Source organism: Balaenoptera acutorostrata, chromosome 16 (genome assembly GCF_949987535.1).
Source record: "Balaenoptera acutorostrata chromosome 16, mBalAcu1.1, whole genome shotgun sequence".
Lineage (NCBI taxonomy): Eukaryota > Metazoa > Chordata > Mammalia > Artiodactyla > Balaenopteridae > Balaenoptera > Balaenoptera acutorostrata.
Window position 1 is genome coordinate 20,443,767 of NC_080079.1, and position 27,340 is coordinate 20,471,106.

The 27,340-nt window shown below is 48.0% G+C and overlaps 1 protein-coding gene across 3 annotated transcripts in view; it reads left to right on the forward strand.

Moving 5' to 3' along the window:
* Positions 1 to 25,812, forward strand: part of XPNPEP1 (X-prolyl aminopeptidase 1) — a 52,851-nt gene extending 27,039 nt beyond the window's left edge. For 2 of the 3 annotated variants that reach the window (XM_057531169.1, XM_057531171.1), the window contains 16 exons: positions 2,376 to 2,468; positions 2,722 to 2,865; positions 5,092 to 5,187; positions 7,320 to 7,401; positions 8,970 to 9,180; positions 11,003 to 11,092; positions 11,709 to 11,759; positions 12,957 to 13,015; positions 13,150 to 13,227; positions 15,116 to 15,187; positions 17,283 to 17,343; positions 18,845 to 18,914; positions 19,796 to 19,969; positions 20,601 to 20,677; positions 21,876 to 21,974; positions 25,257 to 25,812. In XM_057531169.1, the coding sequence (XP_057387152.1) occupies positions 2,376 to 2,468; positions 2,722 to 2,865; positions 5,092 to 5,187; positions 7,320 to 7,401; positions 8,970 to 9,180; positions 11,003 to 11,092; positions 11,709 to 11,759; positions 12,957 to 13,015; positions 13,150 to 13,227; positions 15,116 to 15,187; positions 17,283 to 17,343; positions 18,845 to 18,914; positions 19,796 to 19,969; positions 20,601 to 20,677; positions 21,876 to 21,974; positions 25,257 to 25,385 (1,586 nt within the window). In that variant the 3' untranslated portion in view covers positions 25,386 to 25,812. The remainder of the gene's footprint in view (positions 1 to 2,375; positions 2,469 to 2,721; positions 2,866 to 5,091; positions 5,188 to 7,319; positions 7,402 to 8,969; positions 9,181 to 11,002; positions 11,093 to 11,708; positions 11,760 to 12,956; positions 13,016 to 13,149; positions 13,228 to 15,115; positions 15,188 to 17,282; positions 17,344 to 18,844; positions 18,915 to 19,795; positions 19,970 to 20,600; positions 20,678 to 21,875; positions 21,975 to 25,256) is intronic. The other variant, XM_057531170.1, reaches the window with a different exon arrangement.
* The last annotated feature ends 1,528 nt before the right edge of the window (positions 25,813 to 27,340 follow it).

Sequence of the window (27,340 nt, forward strand, 5' to 3'; positions counted from 1 at the left end):
CAGGCTCAGCAATTGTGGCTCACGGGCCCAGCTGCTCCGCGGCATGTGGGATCTTCCCAGACCAGGGCTCGAACCCGTGTCCCCTGCATTAGCAGGCAGATTCTCAACCACTGCGCCACCAGGGAAGCCCCCTGATATTTCTTGTTTGTAATTGGAAGTAATGAGGAAATCAGGTTGTTACCAGACTCATGGTTCAGGGAACAGAGGGCTGTTGACACTGAGTTGAGTTGAGTTGACTCCAAGATCCAAGCAGTTAGCCTACTGAGGTAGTGTGTGTGTGTGTGTGTGTGTGTGTGTGTGTGTGTGTATGTATGTGTGTTTCACACACTCTCCATATATATGTGTTGTTTGTCTTAGGGAGGGAGGAATTAGGAACGTTTTTATCCTGGCAGTGGATTTATTTTAAATTTCCGTTTCTCAAAAGTCTTTTTAAAAATATAGAAACATCAAAGCTACAGGTGGTTGTTGCCCCAGTTGTTCTCCCTCTTCTCTCTCTCTCTGTCACACACACACACAGAGGCACTTGGGGCTGTAGGGCTATTATAAATGGATAGGCCACTAGACCTCTACACTTCTTGATTACATGCCTCTGTTGACGGTATATGTGCCCAGTCCATCTGTATTTCAAATACAAGCAAAGATTAATATCTTATTTTTTAAGAAAAATTACAAATGGAAGTCCTAATACTTTCTGCTTGTACCCCAGTGGATCATTCAGTGTGCCTCTGGGGTGTGGGCATCTCTCTTTGGGGCCTAAACTCCAGCTGTTAGATAAGTCAGCGCTTTGGGGTTCAGAGTGTCAGAGGAGCGAATACTGTCTGCCTGTCCTCTAGAACAGCCCCAGCGGATGAGTCCTTCTCCCTTCCAAGCCCTTCTCTAGTTTCTGCCCTAAGCCCACCTCCTCACTGTCTCTCCTGTGTAGGGAGATTCTGGTGGGTGTAGCTGGGGAGTGGTTCATCCCTGGGGTTTTTGCCAAACATCTGTCTGCTAGGAGATGATATGACTTCATCCTGTGAAAGTTATACTAGGGGCATTAAAGAAACTTGGTTAGTAAGTGGCTTGTTCAGCGGTTTGAAAAAAATAGGAAAGAATCAAATAGCAAAATAACAACTCAGTGCCAGCTTCTAGGCAGTTTTTTAGAACAGATTCATGAGCTCATTTCTTTTTTTTTAAAAAAAAATATTTATTTATTTGTTTGCTTTTTTTGGCTGCATTGGGTCTTAGTTGCAGCATGCGGGCTCTTCGTTGCGGCGTGCGGGCTTCTCTAGTTGTGGTGCTCGGGCTCCAAAGCGCGTGGGCTCTAGTTTGCGGCACACAGGCTCTCTAGTTGAGGCGTGCGGGCTTGGTGGTTGTGACGCCTGGGCTTAGTTGGCATCGAGGTGGTTGAGGCACGTGGGATCTTAGTTCCCCGACCAGGGATTGAACCCACGTCCCCTGCATTGGAAGGCTGATTCTTAACCACTGGACCACCAGGGAAGTCCCATGAGCTCATTTCTTTACAAACCTTTGAACTTCCCTTCTGTGGTTATGTGGTTATCAGTACTCGCTAGGAAGAATAGTAGAACAGTACTATTTCAGAATATGTGAACTTTTGCTCTTAATATTTTACCGAAATGTTAATTGTTTAGCAAAAATTTGATGAAAAAAGTATACATCCGAAACATACAAGATACTGGGTCGAATTAAAGAAAAACGGGGATATAAAAGTAACTTTAGTTCCTTTTTTGAAGCTTATTTGGTGTCCTATGACTGTTTGCTCTTGGTAGTTAGGAAGCCCAGGGAGCCAGTTAAAGACACGATGTTGGGTTCCTGTGTGTCCCTCTTACAGTCTTTGGATACATTTCTCTGCTGCCAGTCAGCCCTGGTTGTCTGGTGGGGGCCTTCACTCTGCAATGCTGCCCTCCAGATAAGGGGAGGGCACTGTGGTGTGTGTTCCCTTTACCTGGTGTGTGATGTAAGGGAGGCTCCCAGCTCCAGCCTTCACCATATCACCACCCACCCTCTCATCATCAGTAGTGGTAAAGTGACCGAAGGCTGATACAAGATGATCTTCACGATGACACCATGTACCTGTATTGCAGCGATTCCTGGGATGCCTTTTACCAGGGGTCTAATGAAAATCCTGTTTCTTTTTTTCTTCTGTCTCACCCATTCCTTATATACCATCTTACTTTATGTTTTCCTTTTATAGCATCTTACACTTTTCATAGCCTTCCAGGATTAAGTTCAGATTTTCCAAGTGCCGTCAATTCTCTTTGAAGAAGGTGCTTAATAAAGACCCTGCTATCATGATGTTGGTGAATTGCCTTCTTCTGGATAGGACAATGAGCTCGGGTCCCCTGGGAATTGCTTCTCATCTGTTCTTCCCTCTGTAGGTCTGAAGGACACACCAACTCAGGAAGACTGGCTGGTGAGTGTACTTCCTGAAGGATCCAGGGTTGGTGTGGACCCATTGATCATTCCTACAGGTGAGTAAGCATAGGCCCTTTCATCTTGGGTGAGGAAGTGAGTTGTAGAGGCCTCTCCATCCTCCCTGTTTGCTTGTGGGTTGTGGAACATTTGGGGGCTCAGCATGATTTGATGTCACAACAAAGGTCAAGGTGAGGAGAAGAGTTAGCACAGGGCCACGGGATAGCCTTTCAGAAGGTGCCAGGCTCTCAAAGCCCTGCTGCCTGTAAAGGGTGTTCAGTTCATAGCTAGACCACGTGTGTTTCTCCTCAGATTACTGGAAGAAGATGGCCAAGGTTCTGAGAAGCGCTGGCCATCACCTCATTCCTGTCAAGGAGAACCTTGTGGACAAGATCTGGACAGACCGTCCTGAGCGTCCCTGCAAGCCCCTCATCACACTGGGCCTGGATTACACAGGTCAGAACCACGGCTGTGCCCAGAAGGCCCCCGACCATTGGCCCCTTCACCTAAACGAAAGTCCTCTGAATCCAGGTCGAGCTTGAGCTGATTGGAGGATTTTGCCCCGCCCTGGCACATGGGGCATTTGATGCAGCAGGAGTTCAGTTTGTTTCCACAGTTGCCACCTACTTGCCACCTACTTTGGCATAGTTTATTCTTGCAAAGCTCTTCTGGGCAGACCTGTGGGTGCTGCTGAGATGGCTTTTTTACCATTCAGTTGCTAACTGCCCCTCTAACGTGTCTAATATTGGAAACAGACTAGAGGTTTCTTTTCTTTTTTTGATTTAGTCACCTTGAGAGTTTTATTTCTTTATTTAAATTTTTTTTCCTTCTCACATATTTATTAATCCACAATCAGTGTCAACAGCTGATTGGGTTGTATACACACCCCAGCCTTAGCAGATTGTCTTTTGTTTTGTTTTTTAAATTAATTTTTATTGGACTGTAGTGAGCCTAGAGGTTTCTAGATTCCATTTCCTTTTCTTCTGTCAGCATTTGTAGGTTTACCTTCCCAGGCCCCCTCCTTCTGTCCGTCCTCTGCTTTGGTAACTTTCGGGTGTGGGTGGGTTTCTTTGGCTTGTGTGACAGTGGTGAGTGAGGGGCAAGCTCTGTGAACATTCTGTGGGCGATGAAAGTGCGGTTTATGGGAGAGTGAGGAGTGCAGAGGGAAGGGCCTGGGAGGTGGGGCTGCCGGGGAGGGAGCCTTGCTGTAGAAACGGCAGAGGAGAGGTGGATGGGGGATGTCTGGAATGTAGGCACATTGCCCAGAGGGGTCCTGGGAAGAAAGCGTTACAGCCCAGACTCTCAGTCAAGTTTGAAACAGCATTCCCGAGCTGGTCTTCACAGCAGCGTTTAGTTGTGGGGACAGCCCCCAGCTTGCTTTCCTTGTGACACCCTCATCTGAGGGTATTACAGATTAGGGGGATGGGTCCAGTGAGCGGCCCAGGGTCAGCTAAACATTTTCCATCAGCGTGTTCTGAGTTTTGTTCAACTGAAGCAGAGGCTCTGACCTATTGCTTATAGAAGGGGGGAGAGCAGGTGTGGCTGGTAAAACTTCTGTTCAGCAGACACATGAGTGCCTGCTGTGTGCAGGACACTGCTAGGTGCTGGGCGAATAAGACAGATGCCTGCTGTGTTCACAGGTGGCTGCGCCCTGCGTTACATGTGCTGTTTCAGGCTGGGTGGTGGTGGTGGTGGTGCTGATGGGGTGAGCTCCTCTAGGACCCCAGTTTCATCCTGGGGAGAGCAGGGAGGCCGTGGCTGTGCCTGACAGCGCAAGTGTGATTTGGAAGTGGTTGTCACACTGAGTCAGACTGTAGAGAATTCCTCGGTCTTAGCACTGAAAGGCAAGTCTCGTATCTCCAGGAATGTAAAGTGGTTCCCCTGACCTCTAAGACTCGGTGAGTTCTCTCTGCTGGGTAGTGTGTTCTCAAAGCTCCCTGTACAGAAGTGTAACTAATTGCTGGTTTTTTGGGTTTCTTTTTTTTAATTAATTAATTTTATTTTTGGCTGTGTTGGGTCTTCGTTGCCATGCGCAGGCTTTCTCTAGTTGCGGAGAGCGGGGGCTACTCTTCATTGCGGTGCGCAGGCTTCTCATTGCGGTGGCTTCTCTTGTTGTGGAGCACGGGCTCTAGGTGTGCGGGCTTCATTAGTTGTGGCTCACGGGCTCAGTAGTTGTGGCTCGCGGGCTTAGTTGCTCCAAGGCACGTGGCATCTTCCCAGACCAGGGATCGAACCCATGTCCCCTGCATTGGCAGGTGGATTCTTAACCACTGTGCCACCAGGGAAGTCCCACTAATTGCTGGTTTAATTGTCTGTCTTCCCCTCTAGATTATAAGCCCCATGAGTGCAAGGACTGCATGTAGCTCAGAGCTGTAACCACAGTGACCAGCATGGTACCTGCAGATATCTATGCCTGGGAAGTGTAGATGCTTCATAGACATTTGTTGGATGAACAAATGAATTACTTTTTCTTTGAGGCAGTCAGGGCTCTTGACAGTCAACTAGCCTAGAGTCACTTCTCATGTATGGGGCTTGAATCTGGGCCTTCTGTCTGCTCAGATAACATGCTCCCTGGGATATGGTGCTGGTTAAAAATGTTTGGAATGGGTTCTTTCACTTGGCTTCCGCAGGTCCCTGGGACCAGACCAGGGCTGGAGTCGCAAGTACGTTTGTTTCTTGCAGGCATCTCCTGGAAAGACAAGGTTGTAGATCTTCGGTTGAAAATGGCCGAGAGGAACGTCGTGTGGTTTGTGGTCACTGCCCTGGATGAGATTGCATGTGAGTGCTCTGGTTTCGCTGTTGGGGTGTGTTACCCAGTCTCTGCATTGGTTCTCTGGGAATCTGTGTGTTCATGCAATTCAGCTTTCTGAGTGGCCAGGGAATAAGCAAAAGAGTGTCACCAGTTGGGTATATGATATGCCAAGTAGGATGGAGAAGTAATTATAGGGAGTCGGGGAGGGGAATGTAGCTTGGTCTGGAGCTGTATTACAGCCAGGGGCTGATGTTAAATCTGTGATGATGTCCCCCTCTGGCCAGTCTACTCAGGACTGTGACATCTCTGAGGAGGGACATTTCCAACAAACTTTTGGTGCCTGTCAACATTCGTGTGTCTCTATGGGTATAGAAGAAAGATCATAGGAGGTATTTTTTTCTTTATCCTTTTCATGTATATCCCCAAGTTCTTCACAATGAGGATGTTCTACAAATATTTCTACTTCAGAAAACTCAGGAACTGAAAGTTCTTCAACAAGCCTTTTGGTACAATAGCAGTTTTTTAATCTTTAGACCTTAAACTATCCCCATGGAATTGTTCAGTGCCTTCTAGAACCTGAAGGAATCTTCTTATTCTGTCTGCTATTTTCTGACTGGATTTGACCCAGGGTACCTGAGACAAGGCACTGCCTTATCCTTTGATTTTTCTCACTGGAGAAAGAAAGTTTACTGCACAGTGTCCTAGCTCTCTAATCCCCAGTTCCAAACTTTGTCAAGAGTGTCAGTGATTTATATCCCTAATTAACTAAATAACTTTAACATCAGAGGAAATAACGTATAAAGTTAATTTCTCTCCTTTATTATTAAAAAGACACACATTTCCATTGCAGAAAACCTGGAAAGTGCAGAGGAAGTAGAAAGAAGAAAAAAAAATCACCTATAATTTTCTTACACACAGAGAATCACAGTTAACATTCTGCACATATATAATTTTGTAGCTAGATTTTTTCCAATGTATCGGGATACTCTAAGCATACATAAGCATAATTTTAAGTGAATATTAAATATCTCATCATATGGTTGTATCATAATTTACTTAACCATTCCCCTACGTATGCCCTTTGAGTAATTTCCAATTTTCTCGTGATTTTGTTACCTCAGAGTACTTGGTGCATCACAATCCATGTCTTAGTTTCTGATAATTTTCTTCCAACTTCTGGTTGGCTTTAGAGGTGGAGTTATGGATTAGAGGGTGTGTGCATGGCAGGGCTTTTGACCATTTTGCCATGTACCTGCCGGGAAGGTTGCACAGGGGTGTATGAATACACCCCTCTCGCCACACCCTCGCCAGCCCCAGGTGCTGTCATTTAAAAAGAGTGCTAGTTTGGTCTGAGGAAAAACATGTTGCCTCATTGCTTTACTTTGCGAAGCCAGATTTTAAAATAGAGGCAGTGCTTTTTACGCCAGGGTCTTCTCTGCACTCTCATCCTCAGGGGAGCAAGCATGAGGCAGCTGGAAGTCCTCGGACCAGAGCTGTGCTCTCTGCTGGTCCCTCCAGTTTCTCCAACACGCAGTGACCTCACTAGACCCCCTGACACTGGCCAAGGCAGGTCCTCCACCCAGCCGTGGTTCCGGGTGGGCCGCAGGCTCGGGTTTCATTCGTGGGCCGGAGCCCTGCTGACTCACTGCTTTTGTTCCTCTGCCGGGAAGCCCCGCCTTCCTGGGGCTCTTGACCCTCACACAGGGGGCCTCATCTGGCCTCCCTCGTGGGTGGGTCTCAGTTTTTCTACTCTAGGTCGCTCCCCTCGGAAGGGAGCGAGTGCCTGGCTCCCCTCCCCTGTATTTGCGAGTGCCAGAGCGCTTTTCTGTGGTACGTCAGGCCTGCTAGGCCTGGCAGGTCACCGCCGGGTGGACCATTTCAACTCTTGTCTGGAGGGCATTAGTTGGGTTTTCTGACTAATAACTCTTCCATCCCCTTCTCGGGACGGTGATGCGGTAGCATAAGAAACCGTTCTGGTGCCATCATTTGGCGGATATGAGCAACTGCAGCTCAGAGGTGGGACCAGGAAGTGAGGCTCCCAGCTTCTCGGAGAGATGCCGCCCAGTGCTTCCCTAGCGAGTGGAAGCTCTTCCCTTGCTCTACAGGCTGCCCCTTAAACTCTCCCTCAGGCAGGTGACAGGACCTTTTTTCTTTTCAGGGCTGTTCAATCTCCGAGGATCAGATGTGGAGCACAATCCAGTGTTTTTCTCCTATGCAGTCATAGGACTAGAGACCATCATGTGAGTGCTGGCCCCGCGCCTGAAAGTCCTTCCCCACAGCTCCTCGGAGCCCCAGTCGCCCCCTTCTGGCCCGCGCCCGCCAGTCTCGGCCTGACGTGCGCTAGTACGCTGCTTTTCTCCTGCCTTTTCCCTTTGCTGCCTCTCTTCCTTCCCCTTCTTGTCTTCCTTAACAGTAGATATTTATTTATATCCTGCCTCTGTTTTAATCCTGAAAATGATTTGAAATCTCTGAAAGTCTCTGTAGTACGAGGAGATAAAAAAAAATAGGTGGTCGAGGACATCAGAACAAAACTGGAGAGAGTGAGGTTAGTTCACAAAATTCCTGCTGCAAAGTCTTGTTCAGGCCATACATTTGATTCCAGATTTCCCAGCAGCCAATGCCAAGGGGAATATGGGCTCTTGTTATACAATCCTGGGTCCACGATGCAAATAGACCCAGTCATTTGGAAGGTCAGAAGTGACACAGAAAAACCCCCTGAGCTGTGCCTTGTCAGTTTCTCTTTTAAACTGCTGCTTGTGGCCAACCTGCCATTGCTCTTCTTATTTGGATGGCTTTCTGCATTCAGACAACGTATTTATTGAGTGCCTCTTATGTGCTAGGGTCTCTGTTAGGTGTTGGGGTGAATGAGACAGACAGCGTGCTGGGTTAGAGTTGCAGAGATGAGAGGTTTCCTCAGGGCATTCCGGCACATAGTGGGCACTAACTTGTCATTGGGGTGGGTACGGGTGTCACTGGAGGGGCCTGGCCTGGTCAGAGGAGGCTCTTGGGGAAAGTAATATTGAGTCCGAGATTAAGGGTACGTGGGGGTTAGCTAGGTGAGTAGGGGGCAAGGAGGAAGAGGAACGGTGATCTAAGCAGGGGAAGCAGCGTCTTCAGAGGCTCTGGGCAGGAGAGAGCACAGTGTGCGTGGAGGACCCAGAGTGGTCCAGTGTGGTTGGAACCTGGAGTGGGAAGCCGGCAGGTGGGCAGGGCCCCCATAAGGAAGGCCTTGTGAGCCAGGTTCAGGAGCTTGGGCTCTTGTCCTGAGGATGCTGCGGAGCTACTGAATGAGTTTTTCACACGGAACTGCGTGGTCAGGCTTGTAAATCATAAAGAATGTTATGATTGGAGTGAAATTACGGGGTGAATTATGATTGCTGCAAAAAATAGGGTGGATAGGGAAGACTGGAGGCAGGGAGACCAGTTAGGAGGCTGTGGCACGGATCCAAGTGAGAGACGGTAGTGGCCTGAACCTGGGCAGCGACTGGGCCAGGCTGCAGTGAAAGCTGGAGAGGTCTGAGGGGTGTTTAGGCTATAGGTTCAAAGATCTCAATGTAGGAGGGAAGGAGGAGCATCAAGGAGGACAGTGCCTAGGTCCTGGCTTGGGGAATGGGGTGGAAGGTGACAGCATACACAGGGCAGGGGACGCAGTTTGGGGAGCAGGATTTGGGAAAGGCATGGAGGAAAGAGAAACTGCTTGGTTTGGATGCCAGGAGGTAGAGCCTGTCGCTTGTGTGTGGGTCTGTGTTCTCGTCCTCTCACTCCTGTGCCCGCCTTTTCTGTCACCTCACCTCTGGCCCCTCTGCAGGCTCTTCATTGATGGCGACCGCACAGATGTCCCCAGTGTGAAGGAGCACCTGCTGCTTGACTTGGGCCTGGAAGCTGAGTACAGAATCCAGGTGCTTCCCTACAAGTCCATCCTGAGCGAGCTCAAGACCCTGTGCGCCAGCCTCTCCCCGAGGGAGAAGGTGTGGGTCAGCGACAAGGCCAGCTATGCCGTGAGCGAGGCCATCCCCAAGGTTGGTAGCCCCAGAGACCCATCTAAACGTGCCACTCCAGCTGCCAGGCCCTTTCCAGTCCTGGCATCCTGCGGCTTGTCTTTGAAGCAGAGGTTGTTCAGGCAGATTTCCAGGACTGGTTGTTGGGTCAGAGGTGTCGTCTCCCTGGATGAGCCCTTTGGGCTGGAGTGTGAGGCTTTTAGAACCCATTGAGTTCTGTGTTTTCCAAAACATGACATGAGAGATGATTTTAGGTGGTACACATTCATACTTAGGTTTATTTAAATGTATCTGTTTTAAAAAGCATTTTAACAGTTACAGAGAATGAACTAGTGGTTATCAGTAGGGAGAGGGAAGGGGGGAGGGTCAAGATAGGGATATGGGATTAAGAGGTACAAACTACTATGCATAACATAAATAAGCTACAAGGATATATTATATAGCACAGGGAATATAGCCAGTATTTTATAATAACTTTGAATGGAATTTAACCTTTAAAAATTATGAATCACTATGTTGTATACCTCACACTTATATAATACTGTATATCAACTATAAAAAAAGTGTTTTAGTGTGTACTATAAAAAAATATGATTAGCATATGAGACCGTATATTATAAAAATTGTTTCTTAAGAGAGAGTTGAGTTCAGTAACCTATGTTGATTCAAAGATAGTCTAAAGAAAAGTCTTAGTAAATAAGGGTCCAGGGGGTAGCAGCTAGGGTAAGACCTGTGCAGGTGGTATGAGAGTATCTCAAGTTTGGGAGACACTACTCTACACCCACCTCTCCCACCACATTTCATAGTTAAGGAGACCTGAGGCCCAGGGAGGCTTTGGGAGTTGGGGATTTATCAAAGGTCAAATGATACTGATAGCCCTGCCTTTGACTGAGCCCCTGCTGGGTGGTGCTAAGCAGCTGACACCTTCCCCCTCATTTTAACTGAGGCCTGGCGCAGGAGTTCAAGGCACCTTAGTTGTAGCCTTTTTGACTGTCCTGCCCTGGGCCTCTCTCCTCCACTAAGCAGTGGGCCATCCTGGGAGGAGCCCAGGCCTGGCCCTCTAGACCTGGCCTGCCATTGCACCCCTGTCACTGTCACACTGCATGACGTAGTTACTCAGAGCTTTACCTCCTTGGGGATCATGCCTGCCTTTGTCTCATGACGGGTAGGTATCTCAGAGAGAGCAAGGAGAGTGGAGAGAGAGAAAGCCCTTTGAGAAGCTCTGTGCTAGTGCAAGTGCAAGGTGGTGCAAAATCCCTCCCCCCTCCCTGTAACACAGGGCTGGATTCTAACTTGTTTTCAAATTGGGAAGGCTCTTCCCCGGCCCTTTAAGGCCCTTTAAGATCAGGCCTTTAATAGTAGCTGATCCCTGAGCAGGAGGCAGGAAGGAGCAGGAGACTCCCCTCCCCCCTCATCCGTCATGTGCGTCCCTAGACAGTCGGAAAAAGCCTCCTTTGTGCAGCCAGAAAGGGGTTGTTTCGGTCATGCCTTGATCTGTTAGTGAACTCTGACCATGACCTTGGAGGTTTGAAAAGCAGTATCTCTCTGATGGCTGGCAGCCAGCAGTCTCAAAAAGCTATGGGGTGGGGGATAGACGAGAAATAACTTGTTTTATGTTTTTACTTTATCTTTTTGGATGAGCTCAAGCACCTTTTGCCATGCTCAGAGTCACCAACCAAAAAGGGCAGGTCTTCGGGCCCCAGGGGACAGCTGGGTGGGTCCTGAGTGGGAGCTCTTCCAATGATTTGTCTGAAGTGTGCTGTGCTGGGTGGAGAGGTGATAGCCTTGGTCTTGGGTGAGTGGAGCCAGACTCGATTTCCCATATGACTGCCTTTCGCCCCAGGATCATCGCTGCTGTATGCCTTACACCCCCATCTGCATCGCCAAAGCTGTGAAGAATTCTGCTGAATCAGAAGGCATGAGGAGAGCTCACGTGAGTAAAGCAGCCTGTGCAGAAGAGGGGAGGCGTGGTGGTCAGGAGGCCCAGCTCCCTCACCTGCTGTGTGGCCCTGAGCCTGGCACAAGGTGGGAACTTCTCTGAGCTTTCCAGAGTTAATGAGAGAATGAAATAAAATACTGGATGGGCTAGATCTTTACATAATATAACATAAAACACAAAAGGAGATTGACGATGATAGTGTAGGTGATGGTGATGATGAAGGTGAGGCCTCTGAAGAGGCCTAGATGTGTGTTTCAAGGCCAGCAGTGGACCTAGAAAGATTTGGGGCCCAGAGACGGCTTCTGACAGCGGCCTGTCTTTCCTGCTCCGGTAGTACAGGAATGACCCCTCTGAGGGTGCTCGTGTGTGCTCTGAGGTGGGCCGCTTCCTGACTGTGCCTGAGCTACTCAACAGCAGGGGAGCGCTTTCCCCCGTAGTGGAAACTGCTGCACACTTGTTCACAGGAAATGCCTGCATGTAAAGCCCTGATTGCTGATGGTTTGTAGCCCTATAAGTGCAGCCTTCTCAGTATCACATTAGGGCTGGGCTTTGAATCTGCCCATCTGATTTTCAGTAATAACTTTAAAAAATGTCTCTGTTATTTGCACAGATTAAAGATGCCGTTGCCCTCTGTGAACTCTTTAACTGGCTGGAGAAAGAGGTTGGTTCTTAGTCTTTGTTTAACACATGGATATAGATTACTCAGAAATTATCTACATGTGATTCGAACTGTGACTGTGGTTGACCACGAGGTCTAAGATCTTGATCTAATTTTAGTACTCTCTTTTAATAGTTCTTTGTGGAAATTTGGTGTGTATTTAAAAATTCTTTAATTATAAATAGTAGTAACAAAGATGAAGAAAGAAATTCCTTAACAGAATGGATACTTTCTGGTTAAGGAATTGTCTTATAACTAAGTGGAGTTTCATTATAAGAAAAAATGACTCAACGATATTACAAGCAAGCTGACTGTGTTAAGAGAAAAAAGATCTTTGTGTATATTTTGAACTTTAAGCCATAAAACTTTTTATATTAAATTGACTCCTGGGCATTAGTTTCTTGCCCTTTTCACTCCTTGTAGTTGACAGGAAGGTGATTTCTTTGTGCTCTTATTAAACAATATCATATTCACTTTAAATATTATATAAACAACTCTTTTAAAGTAGCTTAAATTGGAAGAAGAAAATATCACCCTGATTCCCACTGGTGTAACAGTTTTTTCCTCTTTGGCAATTGTTCATCTGTGTACATTGTTTTTCCAATATAAATCATTTTTACATGTCTCTCACTGTACAGCTACGATTTTGTATTTTGTTTATTTTATTTATTTATCATAGTGTGAGCATTTTCCATGTGCTTTGAGGTCTTTAAAAAAATGATTCAAATAGAGACTGTGTTTAGTAGCTAGACTGATTTATTTACCCATTCCTACTATTTTCAAATGTTTAGATTGTTTAAAATTTTTTTTGCACTTACCAAACACCTTGTAATAGTATCTTTGCATTTATCTTTTTTATTTATTTAGGATCACTTTCTTAGGATGATATCCTAGGTGGGGATGCTTTTTAATTTTTAAATTTAGGTGTATTAAGTTTTGGGAGGTTTCAGGATATAACACTGAGGGAAATAGTTGAGTGAAAAATTAAATGTATAGAAACGCTTCTACTTTTAGATGGCTTTGGTAAGAGCCTTTGGAAATTCCCTCCTTGTAAAGATGAGACATACGCTGTGTCCTATAGATTGGACAGTTGGGACATGGGGATTGAGGAAAAAGTAAGCTTTTAATGCACCCCCTATAATATGTAGGAGACGGATGAATTTATCACACCCCGATGGTTTATAAGCAACTTCCTTATAGGTGCCCAAGGGTGGCGTGACGGAGATCTCCGCTGCCGACAAAGCTGAGGAATTCCGCAGGTAAGGATCACTTTGGGGGCCCATGAACCTTGTGCTCGTTTCCTTGGTAAGTTAAATGAAGCTGGGAGGGCCCTGATTCTTGGCACAGTAAAAACCTTTAAACCACTCTGCTCTTGTGTGTCTTTCTGTTCCAGGCAGCAGGCTGACTTTGTGGACCTGAGCTTCCCGACAATTTCCAGTACGGGACCCAACGGCGCCATCATCCACTACGCGTAAGGCATGCGGAGGAGCACACCGCCTGGCTTTGCTGCTGCTTCTGCGCAGGAGCCTGAGCAGGGGAGAGACATTATTTTACCAGAGGCCCTGGCGCCCACCTCCGTGTGTCTGTTGAGATTGTTCTTATGTGGGAAATAAGACCTTGGAGGTCTTATTTTCTCTTCTTTGCTCTAAATCCCCAAGCCTCTGCCTGTTGGGAGCCAACTCTTAGGCACAGACGTTTCGCATTGACATTCTCGCGATGTCAAACGGGTTGTCCCTCCTTCCTTTGAGGCTGCAGTATCTGTATTCATAATCCCTGAATCTTAGTAGTTAGAGTGTTTAGTGTTTTTCTTTTCTGACAGTGGCAGCCCTCTTGATGCACTAGTCCAAACATCCTATGAGCGCCATCACCTCCATACCAAAAAGCTTATCGCTAGGCTGTTGGAGCGCCCTGCTGCGGTTGAAGAGATAATCTGTAACCTCTCTCCTCCCCAGCCTATGGGGGTTTGTGCCACATGACCTACAAGAGCCCACGGGCCCACAGAGCCACGCATCCCTGCACTGTGAGACAAAGGGGGCACTGGTGAATGTAGGACTGCTAGACCTGCCTGTAGAGGTGGTGGGAAATGGGGCTCCAGCCTCAGCTTCGCCTGGCTTATGTGGTTCTGCCTCGTGTGGGCATCTTGAGTCCTTCGCTCCCCACCTGTGATGTGCATAGTGAAGGAACACTTGGCTGTCTCACTGTGCTGCAGTGCTGTACGTGGGCACAGATTCCTGCCCCCCGCCTTTTTTTTTTTTTTTTTTTTTTTTTGCCCCCCGCCTTTTTAATCGCCTTTAGAGTTTTTAGTCTTGGGACAAATTTTGAAGCTGTTGTGTGGGAGACAGTCACAGATATGTGACTGTACAGTTCTCTCACATTAATGCCTCTGTTCCAACATTAAAATAGCAAAAGGACTTCAGTTTTGTCTTAGATTTAATGCAGGTGATGAATTTCCTGGCTGGATACTACTCTAGAGTTTTGCATATAATTAACACAATAAATAATTTCAGACCAAGGGGGGAGAATTTTGCTTCTCCTTTGGTGCCTCTTCATTGTGGCTGTTGGAAGCCTGTTGACAGAGAGGGTGCTGAAACTGGGCCCATGTCTGGTTGTCTTTTCTCCCAATTGGGCTCGAGTGCCCACTTTCACCCTTATTGCCTGGAAGTGAAGGAGAGCCTCTCTGAGAACCTCTCTTGGCTGCAGGGTGGAGACTTGGAATGCTCGCGTCCCTTGTAGCTTTTCCCAGTGCAGCATATTGTCTGGAAAAAGGCATGGAGAAATCAGATCAGAAATCAGATTTTTTCCCCAGCAAAAATCCCGTTCGGTTTTCTCCCAGACTGAGACATTGACCTTCTGCCTGTCTGGCGGTCTAGGAAGCAAGTGGGGAGGCACCTGGTGGGATTAGGACTGAGGGAGGGAAGTGGAGGTTGAGGCGGCAGCGGCCTGGACCACCCCCCCGCCCCCCCCCCCGCCCCCCCAAAAAAGACAAATGACTGCAGCTGCTCTCTTCCCACTTCCCAGCTTGGTCTTATTGCTTCTATTGATTATTATTTTTGTAGCTTTTACAATTATCTGATGAACACTTGTTTTCTTCCAGTCACAAATGGAGGAAGATACAAAGAAATATGTTATTTCCTTCTCCCAACCTCTTTATCTGCTGGGGAGACAGGTTGACTGGGTCTTTGAATAGTAGAAGGTTAATATTAGTTGAAATAATTAACCTATTGGGTAACTTTAGTTTGATATAATTTAAGGCTTACATAAATTGTTCGCACAGTACAAAGAACTCTTGTATTCCCTCCTCCCAGATTCAGGAAGCATTTACATTTGTGGAATAATTAATTTTTAATTAACTTTCTTAGGCCAGTCCCTGAGACGAATAGGACCTTGTCTCTGGATGAGGTGTACCTCATTGACTCGGGTGCTCAATACAAGTAAGTGAATCGGGGCTGCGTAGAGCTTGACTCCACTGAGTCAAGGCAGTTGAGTGGGTGGACAGGCCAGGCTCCAGCCGAGAGTGCTCAGCTGGTCATCTCGTTCTGCGCCAGCCGCTGATGGAATTGTTTCCACGTCTTGTCCTTTTTTTCACCCCTTGTTGAAACAGCCCAGTTGTGATCCTGTTCCCACAAAAGACTGTTTGATAGAAATGTTTAGTCCTTGGCTGGAAGCTGTTAAACACTAAATAAATAACTGAAAGTAAGCTTTCAGAACCATTGGGAAGTCTTCTGCTCCAGCCCATAAACCACCTGGCAGCTCCCCAGACTTTTAGTGGCCCCAGGGCCTTGTGAAGTGAGGGCTTAATTTTTTTAAAATCTTTTTTCATTTATTTATTCATTCATTCATTCATTCATTTATTCATTCATTTATTTATTTTTAAAAATTTATATATTTATGGCTGTGTTGGGTCTTCGTTTCTGTGCGAGGGCTTTCTCCAGTTGTGGCAAGCGGGGGCCACTCTTCATCGCGGTGCGTGGGCCTCTCACTATCGCGGCCTCTCTTGTCGCGGAGCACAGGCTCCAGAGGCGCAGGCTCAGTAATTGTGGCTCACGGGCTAGTTGCTCCGCGGCATGTGGGATCTTCCTGGACCAGGGCTCGAACCCATGTCCCCTGCATTGGCAGGCAGATTCTCAACCACTGCACCACCAGGGAAGCCCGAGGGCTTAATTTTGAATGAATGAATGGGAAACGAGGGTTGTCCCTGAATTTCTGAATTTCCTTCTTCATGCCTTGCTGCTTTCGCAGTCATTATCTAGAATAGTTTCTCAGAGAAACCAAGACTTGGTTGGGTCTTGATGTGGAACCCACGAGGAGGAGCAGGAATAGGTGTTGTCTGCATTGAGAGAGCACGAGCAAGGCCTTTTACTGCTCCTTTCTCCACTGAAGTTGGGACTTTGGCTGGTGGAGATGGAAGCCACAACCTAGCCTTGGGTTGGAGTTAATAAGAGCCTAGAGCTAAGGGTATTTGGATTTCTTGGGTAATGGTGTAACTTTGGTTCACTTCTAAATTTTAGCAGGATTCTAGAAGTTACTCTATGTCAAGGGGTGGATTAGGGTGTTCTAAAAGATGCATTTGGGTATTTTTAGGGTCCAGTAAACCGCTTGCTATCCTGACAGGAGGAATTAGAGTTTGACCTTCTTTTGCTAGAAACAGGTTCCTATTTACTTTTTCCACCTCCCTTTCATTCATAACCCCAGGGATGGTGTCTTCCGTGAAACAGTCCTCACACTGTAGACCAAGAGTGTGTCTGTCAGGGCCTGACTGAGTTCACTCCCACTACACTGGGCCATCCTTGCATTCACACTTTGTCTCATTTTATTTTCTTTTAACAATTTCATTGAAATATAATTCAGCTTACTCATTTGAAGTGTACAATTAATGGTTTTTAGTTTATTCACGGAGTTGTACAACTGTCACCACAATCAATTTTAGAATATTTTCATCACCTCAAAAAAGAAGCACCATTCCTGTTAGCAGTCACCTCCCACTTTCCCCTACCCAGGGAACCACTAGTGTACTTTCTGTCTGTATGGATTTGCCTATTCTGGACATTTCATATAAATGGAATTATATGGCCTCAGTGGCTGACTTCCATCACTTAGCGTAATGTCTTCAAGGTTCATCCAGGTTAGAGTGTGTATCAGTATTTCATTCCTTTTTACTGCTGAATAATATTTCATTGTATGTGTATACTACATTTTGTTTACTCATCAGTTGATGGACATTTAGGTTGTTTCTCCGTTTTGGGTGTTATGAGTAATGCTGCTGTGAACAATCGTGTACAAGTTTTTGTGTGGACATATGTTTTCAGTTCTCTTGGGGGTTTACCTAGGAGTGGAATTGCTGGGTCCTAGGGGAACTCCATGTTTAACCTTTTAAGGAACTGCAAACTGTTTACCAAAGTGGCTCTACTATTTTATATGTCCACCAGCAGTGCATGAGGGTTCTAATTTCTCCACATCCTTATCTGTCTCACATTTGAGCAAAAGCTTATTCTGAGTGAAAACTAATTTGTCCTTCCTTTTGGAAAGGGATGGAACCACAGATGTGACTCGTACCATGCATTTTGGAACCCCTACGGCCTATGAGAAGGTAAGAGAAAACTCGAGAGGCCCTCTCTGCTCTTTGACAGTTCTCTCTTGTGAAAAGGATTGTATACATAAGTAAAAATCATATGTGGGACAATAAAATAGCTCATTACTGTGGAATCAGGCTTATCTGCTTTATGACATCCATTTAATTAATTATTGGAGAGATTTTAAAAGCATTCTGTCTGCTAAGGTCAGAGTGGCTCAGATTCAAGTTTTAATAGCTTTGGCCTTCTCTTCAGTCAGGAAATTTCTTTGGGGAAGGGAGTGGGGTAGTGAAATATGTGCCTTTTTACGAACAGTGTCTAGATTTGATTCTGAAAGCTACCCCCGTTCTTTTTTCAAGTTCAGCGTTCCTATTTATAGGCTCAACTCTCTAGGAACCCTCTGAAATGACATGCACTGCTCAGTTTTTGGTCTGTCTGGCATGGAAAAGAGGAAACAGCTGTAAGGTAGAGGGATGTGTACCATGAGTCTGGAGACTGGGCTTCAGATCTTCTCTGCTGTTTACAGACTCCATGACCTTGAACTCAACACTTAGACCATCCATAAAAACGGTGAGAAGAGTACTCACCTCCAAGGCTGGCTGTGAAGGTTCTGTGAGCCCAGCAGGTTCTTGGATGATAGTCACTGCTTGGCAAATACTGGTTGAATCTCTGAGTATATCTCGTTTTCCAGGGAGCTCCTTCAGGAAGCTTGTCCAGGCAAGAGGGCTTTATGGGATAGAGCAGGGCAGATTTCCCAGTGTTGGTCCCTTGTGTCATTCACTTGTAGGCACCAGCAAATGAAGAAGGGTTTGACCTTGGGTCCAGATACCTACCTTTGGTGTGACTCTTCTTGTACTGTGTTCAATCCAGACCAGATTGAACAGTGTGGGGTTTAGTCCTGACTCTGCACCTTACTGGCAAGCCACTACCCTTCCAAACAGCACTTTTCTTGTCCAGGCAGTAGGGACTAAACCCTGAGTACAGATGGTGGTGAGGTGCACAGAGGTTGAAGCAGGACTGCCTGGCTCCAAGGCCACATGCTGCCACTTATGAACTGCACGACCTGGCATTCATCTCTCTGTGAAGTGGGGATGGCAAGAGTGCCTCCATCATGAAGTGTGGGATTAAACGTTCAGTGCTGTACGTATCGTGCCTGGCACAGAGGAATAGCTCAGTAAGTGTTAGCTAGTGTCATCAGTACTTTTTAGTACTTTTCCCCAGTCTTTCTGAGGCTCAGATGGCAGAGAATATGGCAGAATGTTCATTACAAGGGAAAGACTGGCGGGGTCATCTCTCAGTCAGTTCTCTTTTATTAAATCGAATTTCAAGATTTTCTGGAAAATTGGTACCAAGGCCAAGGTTTTTTTCCACCACCAGATTTTTTTCCTTTTTCCTCTGATGTTCTCTGTGGTATTGCTACAAAACCTTCAGAGGCAAGGTTTTCAGAACTACCCAAAAACTATAGGATTAAAACGTCTGTGCCAGTCCTGAACATGCCCTCTGGGTTTTCTTTGGCAGGAATGCTTCACATATGTCCTCAAGGGCCACATAGCTGTGAGTGCAGCTGTTTTCCCGACTGGAACCAAAGGTAGGTGATTCCTTCAATCACATGGCAGGCTTTTTCTTGTTCAGGCATCAGACGTGTCTAAGTTTGGGTGGAAGAACATGTCCTTCCCTCGCCGTACCAGCCCCCAGCCTACTTCAGGCCCATCCTGGGCAAATGGGGGTGCTGCATGGCCTGAGCTGAGAGGACCTCCAGGGAGCCAGGCTTAGGATTGGGCCCAGGGTCAGGTGTGAACCTCCCTCCTGACCAATTATGGTGTCAGGTGACCCATGTGGGTGGCTCCCAGGAGAGGGCAGCAGGGCATGAAGGCCTCAGGGCCCCAGTGGAAGTTGGTGCAGCCTCCTGTCTGCCCTTCAGTGCTGGGCCAGTGCCTCCTTTCAGGACCCTCATTGGGATTTATTTTACTGAGAACCTGACTTGAGATATATACCGTTTTGCATGAGGATGGGTGGGTGGGCCATTGCACGGGGAGTTGACAAGACCTGGGCCTTGAGTCTGCTTAGGCTAGGCTGGCACTCATCTCCCTGGGCACCACTTTCCTCATGCTTGCAGTCTGGTTAGAATCTCATCTTGTAATTCTGAAACTGCAGGGTCCCAGCGCTGGGAAGGGAACGTCCGTGTCATCTACTGCAGCCCTTACCTGCTACGGGCGACCATTCCTCACCTGCATCCTCCAGCTTCAGACTGAGCTCTGACGGCGGGGGGGAGCTGCCCTCCTCGGGAGCTCTGACTGTTAGAAAGTTCTTCTTTGTGCTGGGCTGAAACCTGAATCCTCCAGTAACTTTTACCCGCTGGTTTCTGTTTCACCTTCTGGAGCCAAACATAACAAACGTAATCTCCAAAGTGCTTTGCAAGTTGAAAAGTACTGTACAGAATCACCAAGTGGTTCTTAATATGTCTTTCAGGCCACCTTCTTGACTCCTTTGCCCGCTCAGCTTTATGGGATTCTGGCCTGGATTATCTGCATGGGACGGGACACGGTGTTGGGTCTTTTCTGAATGTTCACGAGGGTCCTTGTGGCATCAGTTATAAAACATTCTCTGATGAGCCCTTGGAGGCCGGCATGATTGTCACTGATGGTAGGTGTCCCTCACCTAGAGGGTGTGCGTGGGTCCTCTGGCCTTTCTGAAAGCTCTTTGTTGTTTCTTATATTTTAATTATTATAAAGTAAATTGGAAATAATTTCTCCTTCCTGAATTAACAACAACAACAGACAACAACCTTTTTTGATTATAAAAGTGATAAATATTCATTGTAGAAAAAGTGAGACTATGGAACGGTATAAAGAAGAAAATGAAAATCATTTGTAATCCAGACACCCAGCGGAAACATGACTTAATATTTTGCTATGTTAGCTTCTTGTCTCTTCCCATATCGTTACCGCATCTTTGTGAATGTATTTTACTGCCTGCATCATTGTGTCTTATGGATATGCCCCATAATTTATTTGGCAGATCCTCGGTTATTGTACTCCCTACCCTGAAGCCAGTTCTCAGGAACTTCTGAGTCTTTCTCTGTCTGGACCTCAAGTGCCTATTGAAAAGTGCCCCACGGGAGGAGGTGTCTCTGGGCTCTTACACCCAGATTGAGTGGCCCTTCATCTGTTTCTCCTTCTCCTTCGGGGAAGCGCTGTCATCCCAGGAGTGCAAGCTTCTCTGTGCTTATCTTCATCGTGGGCTGCTTCTCATTTTGGGGTTTGGTTTGTTTTAGAGCCAGGGTATTATGAAGATGGGGCTTTCGGAATTCGCATTGAGAATGTTGTCCTGGTGGTGCCTGTGAAGACCAAGGTGAGTAATTAGGTTTTTGTTTTTAAAATCCCTTATTCCTTAATGGGGGAGGATGAGGACTTTTGTCCTTGGAAGCAAGAGCATGTCATTCTGGGGCCAAAATGGAGCCTCCTTCCCCTGATAGTGGTGTCTCTCCTGGGATTCATTCTCCTCTGCAAAGCCAGAAGGAAAATCCTTAGTGAACTGGGACCCAGAATTGGACCTCATGGAGCCCCAGGCAGGCCCCTGCTTGATGTTAGCTGGGGCTCTGAGTTTACTGGAGGCAGCTTCTTGTCGTGAAGCCGCCTCTGCTGTGGGGGAGGGGTGCTCGCTTAAAGGCCCCTTCCAGACCCTGAAGCAGAATCTCCACGGCTGGGGCCCGGGAACTATTTTCAACAAATGCCCCAGATGATTTTTATCAGGTAAAGCTGAGGAAGCCCGAGTTATCCCCTGGGTTGGGCCCCACAGGTGTGGTGCCCTCTGGAAGACAGGTGTGTCACCCTTTCCCCATCACATTACCAAGAGGTCGCAGGCTTGAGGTGCTGGGCTTGACCTAGAAGACCTGTTTGCTTCTCCTCCATGGGTGATTTTGGAAATGGAACAGTTGGAGGGAGGTGGCTTCCTAAGTCTTCAGGGAAGCTGACTGCAGGGGTCTGCTCTCTGCTTGCACACTGACGTCACTCTTCTTGAGAGTGGCCTCTCCCCTCACTCCCGCAGGCCCCGCCAGGAGCAGAGACCCAGCGTGCCCTGTGTGCCCCGGCCATTCCATGCCACGTGCACTGGACAGGCCTGTTACCTGTCACCTGATGGGCCTGGCGGGGTCACGGCAGGCTGCGTGGCTGATGTCAAAAAAAGGGATCTGCTGGGGGACTTACGCCTTAGCAGAGGCTCGAGAACCAAAACCAGAGATCCCCCTGCTTCCAGACACCCTCTGTGCCTCTTCTCCATCACAGCAGGCAGGAGTCTTGTGGACCTGCTGCTGGGAGCCCCTCAGCTCTCTTTGGCTTTTCCTGGTGGCACAGGCTGTTGTTTGCCCAGTGGAGCAGCTCTTGGAAGGTGGCATCCGCTGTGTCTATTAAAAATGGTGACCAGTGAACCACGTCTCGATTCCTAGTTACACCCGGCTCTGAGGGACGGTCCTGTCTGGTGGGAGTGACCTTGTGGCGGGTCATTGTGGTAAAGAGGAGTAAAAGCTTCTGTTTTCTTCCTTCTCCCACAGTATAACTTCAGTAACCGGGGAAGCCTGACCTTCGACCCTCTAACTTTGGTTCCGATACAGACCAAAATGATAGATGTGGATTCTCTTACAGACAAAGAGGTAAAGAGGAGGCCTTGGGGGAGGGCGGAAGCGTGTGCGGTGGGGAGCCGCCCTGCGTTCTCCCCTCCGCTCTCGTTTTTAAGTCAGAGCCTAGGCCAGCTGAGTTGGAGAATCCTAGGTCCCCTGAGGACTGGAGGTGCTTTTCCTGTGTCTTTGGGTCTCGAGGTAGATGTAGCCCTGCCCTCCTCACTGTTGGGGGTGGTGGGGCTTCACAGGTGGGAATGACTAGCGTGCTGTGGCTTTCCAGGAGGGCCGGAGCCATAGCTGCCCTCAGGCGTGTTTAGCAAACATGGGCATGTGTCTCCCCTGCATTTTTGTGGGTGGGTGGGGCCACTGCACATGCCAGACTGTTTTCTGGTGTTGCGTGAAACGTTAAGGAACTGAGAAGCAAATGCTATTATCACATGCCGAGTTTTGTCACAGGCAGGGAGAGAGGTTGTTGCTTTGGGCTCTGAAGCCCGTCACAGAGCAGACGCACAGCAGTGCTCACCTGTCAGGCTCAGAGGGTGACAGGCCTTGGAACCCCTGCAAATCCCAGCACGGGTCCCCAGGCTCATGAGGCCAGCTGAGGCGGCAGGCCCAGGAACCTGGAGTACAGCTTGAGGGATCAGGCAAGTGATCAAGGTCAGAGCAGGGACAAGGGTCAAAACAGGGTGGAAACACCACCACCCCGGCTGTCTGCTGTGAAGTGGTCAGGCCCAAGCCAGGAAGACAGAAGCCAGAAGGACACAAATTCCAGAGCAAGGCAGGCAGGCAGAAGTCCAGCAGAAAGCAAATGCGTAGCAGAAGCCAAAGGCAGGACAAGCGTGGTGCATCACTCTAGAAATAAGAAGTTTTTGTTACCAGAGGCAGCCACTGGCCTCATCCCAGGGGCTTTTGAGGCAGAAACGTACCCTCAGTGGAGCCTGCGTGGGCCTTGTGCTTGGCACTAGAGGAAAGTGCCTCTGAGGGCTGGGGAGCCCCCTCTGCAGGGCTGTGGAACGGGCCCTCCCAGCCAGGAGCCCCCCTCTCTGCCTCACCCAGCTCACAGAAGGGTGACAGAGGAAGGTCATCTGCTTGCTGCTTAGATTCCCTCTGTGCTTGGGCACCTCATCTTGACCACCAGCCTCGATTCAGCCAAATGTTCCCACTCACAGCACCCAAACAAGCCCTGCTGATGCTGGTTTATTCAGTCTGTAGATGGGTACAGAACAGGAAGCAGCCTGTCAGCAGCACAGCGTCAGGTGTGTCTTTTCAGCAGGAAGATTCTCTCCTGCGGTCCTGGGGCTCTTCTCCGGTCCCCACAGGGGTGGCTTAGGTGAGAGGGGAGAACGACACAGAAGTGAGCATGGGAGCCACCCTGCTTACAGCCCTCTGCCCAAGGAACCAATCTCTCCTCGTGGCCCTCGAGCACAGCTTCGAGGGTCTTAGCAAGGGACCCTCTACTAATAAGTCACTTTGCCCTCTTGGAAGCCCAAGGCTGTGGCTTCCGCCAGGTGATTCCAGGTCACATAGGCCTTGCTGTCCGCGTGAAGTGTACCAGTCAGGAGACATTTCTTCCACGTGACCTTCCACTTTATCCAGGGAAATAGTGCATTGAGGAAGGTTAAGCAAGGCCATTTTTCCTTGAGGGAGAGAGTCTTTTTAACCTGTGACTCCCCCATGACATTGGACAAAGACCAGTGTTCTCTGTCTGGTCCAGTGTTCATTACTGTACCTTACATACCCCAATCACTGAACTATTCTTTTAGCCAATTAGTTTTTATAGGACAGATAATATCTTCTTACCTTGGAATCATTAGCAAGTTTCCACAAATTACAAGTAGAGGACAGTATTTAATATTCCAAGCAGAGTGTATTTATTATCTCTTTTAGCAAAAGTGTTCATTTCCCATATACCACTCAGTAAATCTGGGGCTTCATTCTGTCTTAAGAAGGCATAGTAATACCCCACAGCAAGATTCTATCCTTTGGGCTTTTAAAATACCAGTCATTGCCCTTCACCGTCTCCCAAACAGTCTTAGTAGAAACTTTAGGGAGTTTTGGGGTTAGGTCTGCATTCCCATCGATTTGTCACCATCGATTTGTCACCAGGTGGCAGCAGAGGACTTTGGTTGGACACGAATGTGGGTGCTGCAGGCTGCCAAGGCCTTTGTGACCTTGCTCCAGCCCCCTGCGGGTGCCCCAGCTTGCCCCCAACCAAAAGGGTCTTGGGAGTGTCTGTGGTCCTAGGCTTGCTCCTGCCTCCTGCACTGTTGAGCTGCTTTGGACGGCAGGCTGCCTTAAGCCCTGCCTGGCCTTGCTGCTGACGTGCAGCCGTTTGCTTGCGTTTGATATCCCACCCCTCTTCCCCACCTCCCAGAAAGACTAGTAGGCGCTTATCAGTGGGCACAGGAGCACCAGTTGGGTCAGTCATCGGCAACACCACCCCGTCTGTCTGATGTGACGTGGTCACGCCCCCTTCGGGGCAGTGCAGAGCGTGGGTTGTCACTCTCTTGGCAGAACGTGCTTCCCTCCAGCCCTCATCCTCCCTCACTCCTCACCCGGAGGAGACTGACAGAACCCTTGTCATCAGGTTCAGCGCATCAGTACCCCCCGCCCCGTCCCAACAGACAGACAGACACACACACACCCCCCACAAGTCCCATCGGGCTCCTCTTTTTTATTGCCTGGTGTGGTCGCCCCATTCATTTGAGGCTCTGAAAGTCAAGCTTACTCCCAACCCCACCCTGCAGCAGCGCAGTCCTTGACCTCCAAAGGCTTTGGGTGCATCTAGACGGCCACACTCACAAGACCCTCACCAGCTTGACTGATCCTAGTTTATTCAGCTTTGTAGGTGGATACGGGATAGGAAACTCAGCGCGTTGGTAGGACAGCCTCAGGTGTGTCTTCACAGCAGTTGAGGCAACCAGGGTGGGTGCAGGAGCTGTGAGACCCCTGCCCCCACTCTTGCATCATGGCTTCCAGGGGTGCTGTCGAGGGGGACACCCGGTTACAAGTTACTCTGCATTCAGGGAAGCCCAGAGCCACGGCTTGCCGTCAGGCATTCATGGTTCCCTCACACTCACTCCAGTCCACAGGCAGTAGATGGTTCCAGGAGCATTTTCACCATCAGCCATGTGGCCTCGTCCCATCTATTTCCAGGGAGGTAAGGAGGTCGCTTGTCCATGAGCAGAGAGAAAGGGTTTTGTGCTCCTTTACTCTCATCCTGTGATCTCAGCACATGGGGCCTCACTGCTCGCTGCACAGCCTTTGGTGAAGGTGTGATGGTGAGACCACGTCTGTATTCCTTCCCTCTTGCAGTGCGACTGGCTCAACAACTACCACCTGACCTGCAGGGACGTGATCGGGAAGGAACTGCAAAAACAGGGCCGCCAGGAAGCCCTAGAGTGGCTCATCAGAGAGACGGAGCCCATCTCCAAACAGCATTAATACCTCCCCGTTTTTTTTTTTTTTAAAAACGCTCTGGGGAAAGGAAGAAGCCTGGCCCACCCGTGACATCTTTCCCCTTTCTCTCCTTCTTCCTTACCTCCCCGTTTTACTTTTAGACTCTGAGAAGAACTCAAAATCTTCTTATCCTCTTTGATATTTTCTTGCAAACACTCGATCTTTTATGATTTTTTTAAAATTGTTGAGAATGAGCCAAGAATAAATTGCTGCCCCAGCAGGAGGATCACCACAAAGCCAAAAGCTTGATCGGGGGTACGCCCCGAGCAGCTGCAGGGGGTCCTCCAGCCAGTGATGATGAAGCAGCGAGCGCTCTGCGACAGTCACGCTCCAGGTGCTAGCCCCTTGTTCGTGATCCCCTTCGTGCGCACGAGACTGTATTTATGACCAGTGAATAAAATGTCAGAACGCGCTTCATCTGTGCCGTCTCTCTTCTTCCAGCACCATCCACCCTGTGTGTGGGGTGGGCTCACGTCCAGGGCACGTTTTCTAGGTGGACGGACCCCTTTGAGGAGAGAGTCCCTGGCCTCCCTGCATATTTTCTGACTTAATTTCAAGCCTCTTATTAGTCTTTTCTCTAGAAAGCCTAATATTTTGTTGAGTATTCTTATTATAAGTTTTTCTTTCCTGCTTCTAAAATATGTCATTGATGTACAAAAAAACAACAAAAAATCATGTCGAAAGTGGCAGTCTACTATGGTCTACCCTACAGTGGACAGTGCAGGCATCTCACTGTCTCACTACTTATAGACAGTGGTCTTTGGCAGGTGCCTGCTACTCCCTATCCTCGGGCGTTCTCTGGACTTGCACGTGTGGGGCAGCCTGAAGGGCAGGCAGAGCTAATGCCTCTGAGGCCTCAGACCATGATGGTCGGGCGTGGGAAAACGGACTCGTCTTCCCTCGGCTGGGATGTCCGAGGCGTGGTCTACACCGCCTCCTGGGGTTCCTCAGTGGGGCTGAGCCCTCCTGGCCCACTGTGGGAACTTGTTCAATAACACACCCTTTATTTTCTTCCTTCCCTTCTGCGTCTTACTTTCCCTTTCTCCCACCAGTGCTTCCTGGAGCCATCTCCCATTAAACCACTTACAGGCAAATCCTTGTCTTTGGGTCTGCTTCTTTAGGAACCCAAGTCATACCCCACAGGTATAACCACTATTTGCTATGTATTTTTGCCAATTTCTTTCTTTGTATTTAGCATTCAGTAATATATAGAATAAGTATGTGTGCATGTATAAAAGAATATCTATGCACACATACACATCACATGCACAGACATTGGGCCATTCTGTACATATGCAATTTCCTTTTTTAACTTGGCAATATATCCAAGTTATTTTTTCATATTGGTACCTATAGATCCAATTATTTTTAATGACTGTAGACTATTCTATTGCATGGCTGTCTTCTTTTTAAAACCAGTTTCATTAAATCTCAAACCACATCTTTGATTTGGATGGCTGTGAAAGGTAAGTAAGTAGAAAGCATACTTTGGCCTTCCACCAAAGCACAGCTGGCAAGGTCCAATGCTCATTACTTTCTCCACCTGGGGAGCAGCAACTGAAATGAACTAATCTGTATTTACCATTCAGATCCAGGGTAGCAGCAAAGAAAACTTTACTGGTAGGGTGAGCCTAAATTGACAGAGTACCTAAAAATGGACTAGTCAACATTTACACCGCCCCTCCTGCCTTCTTTCAGGGATCATTGATTCCAGCTTGCTATGTGGGAGGAAGCGAGAGAGACAGCTAGTTCTCAGGTTAGATTTGTAACAAGGCCAGGAAAACATAGGAGCAGTGCCTCACAATAACACGTAGTTTGATCCACCAAAGATCAATCCTTGAATGCCTTTGGTTCACCCTTGCTCATATTTCTAATATGTTCCCTAAGACTGGACTTAAATGAGACGTTTCTCCTCAGATGGTAGAACTTACTAATCGTGT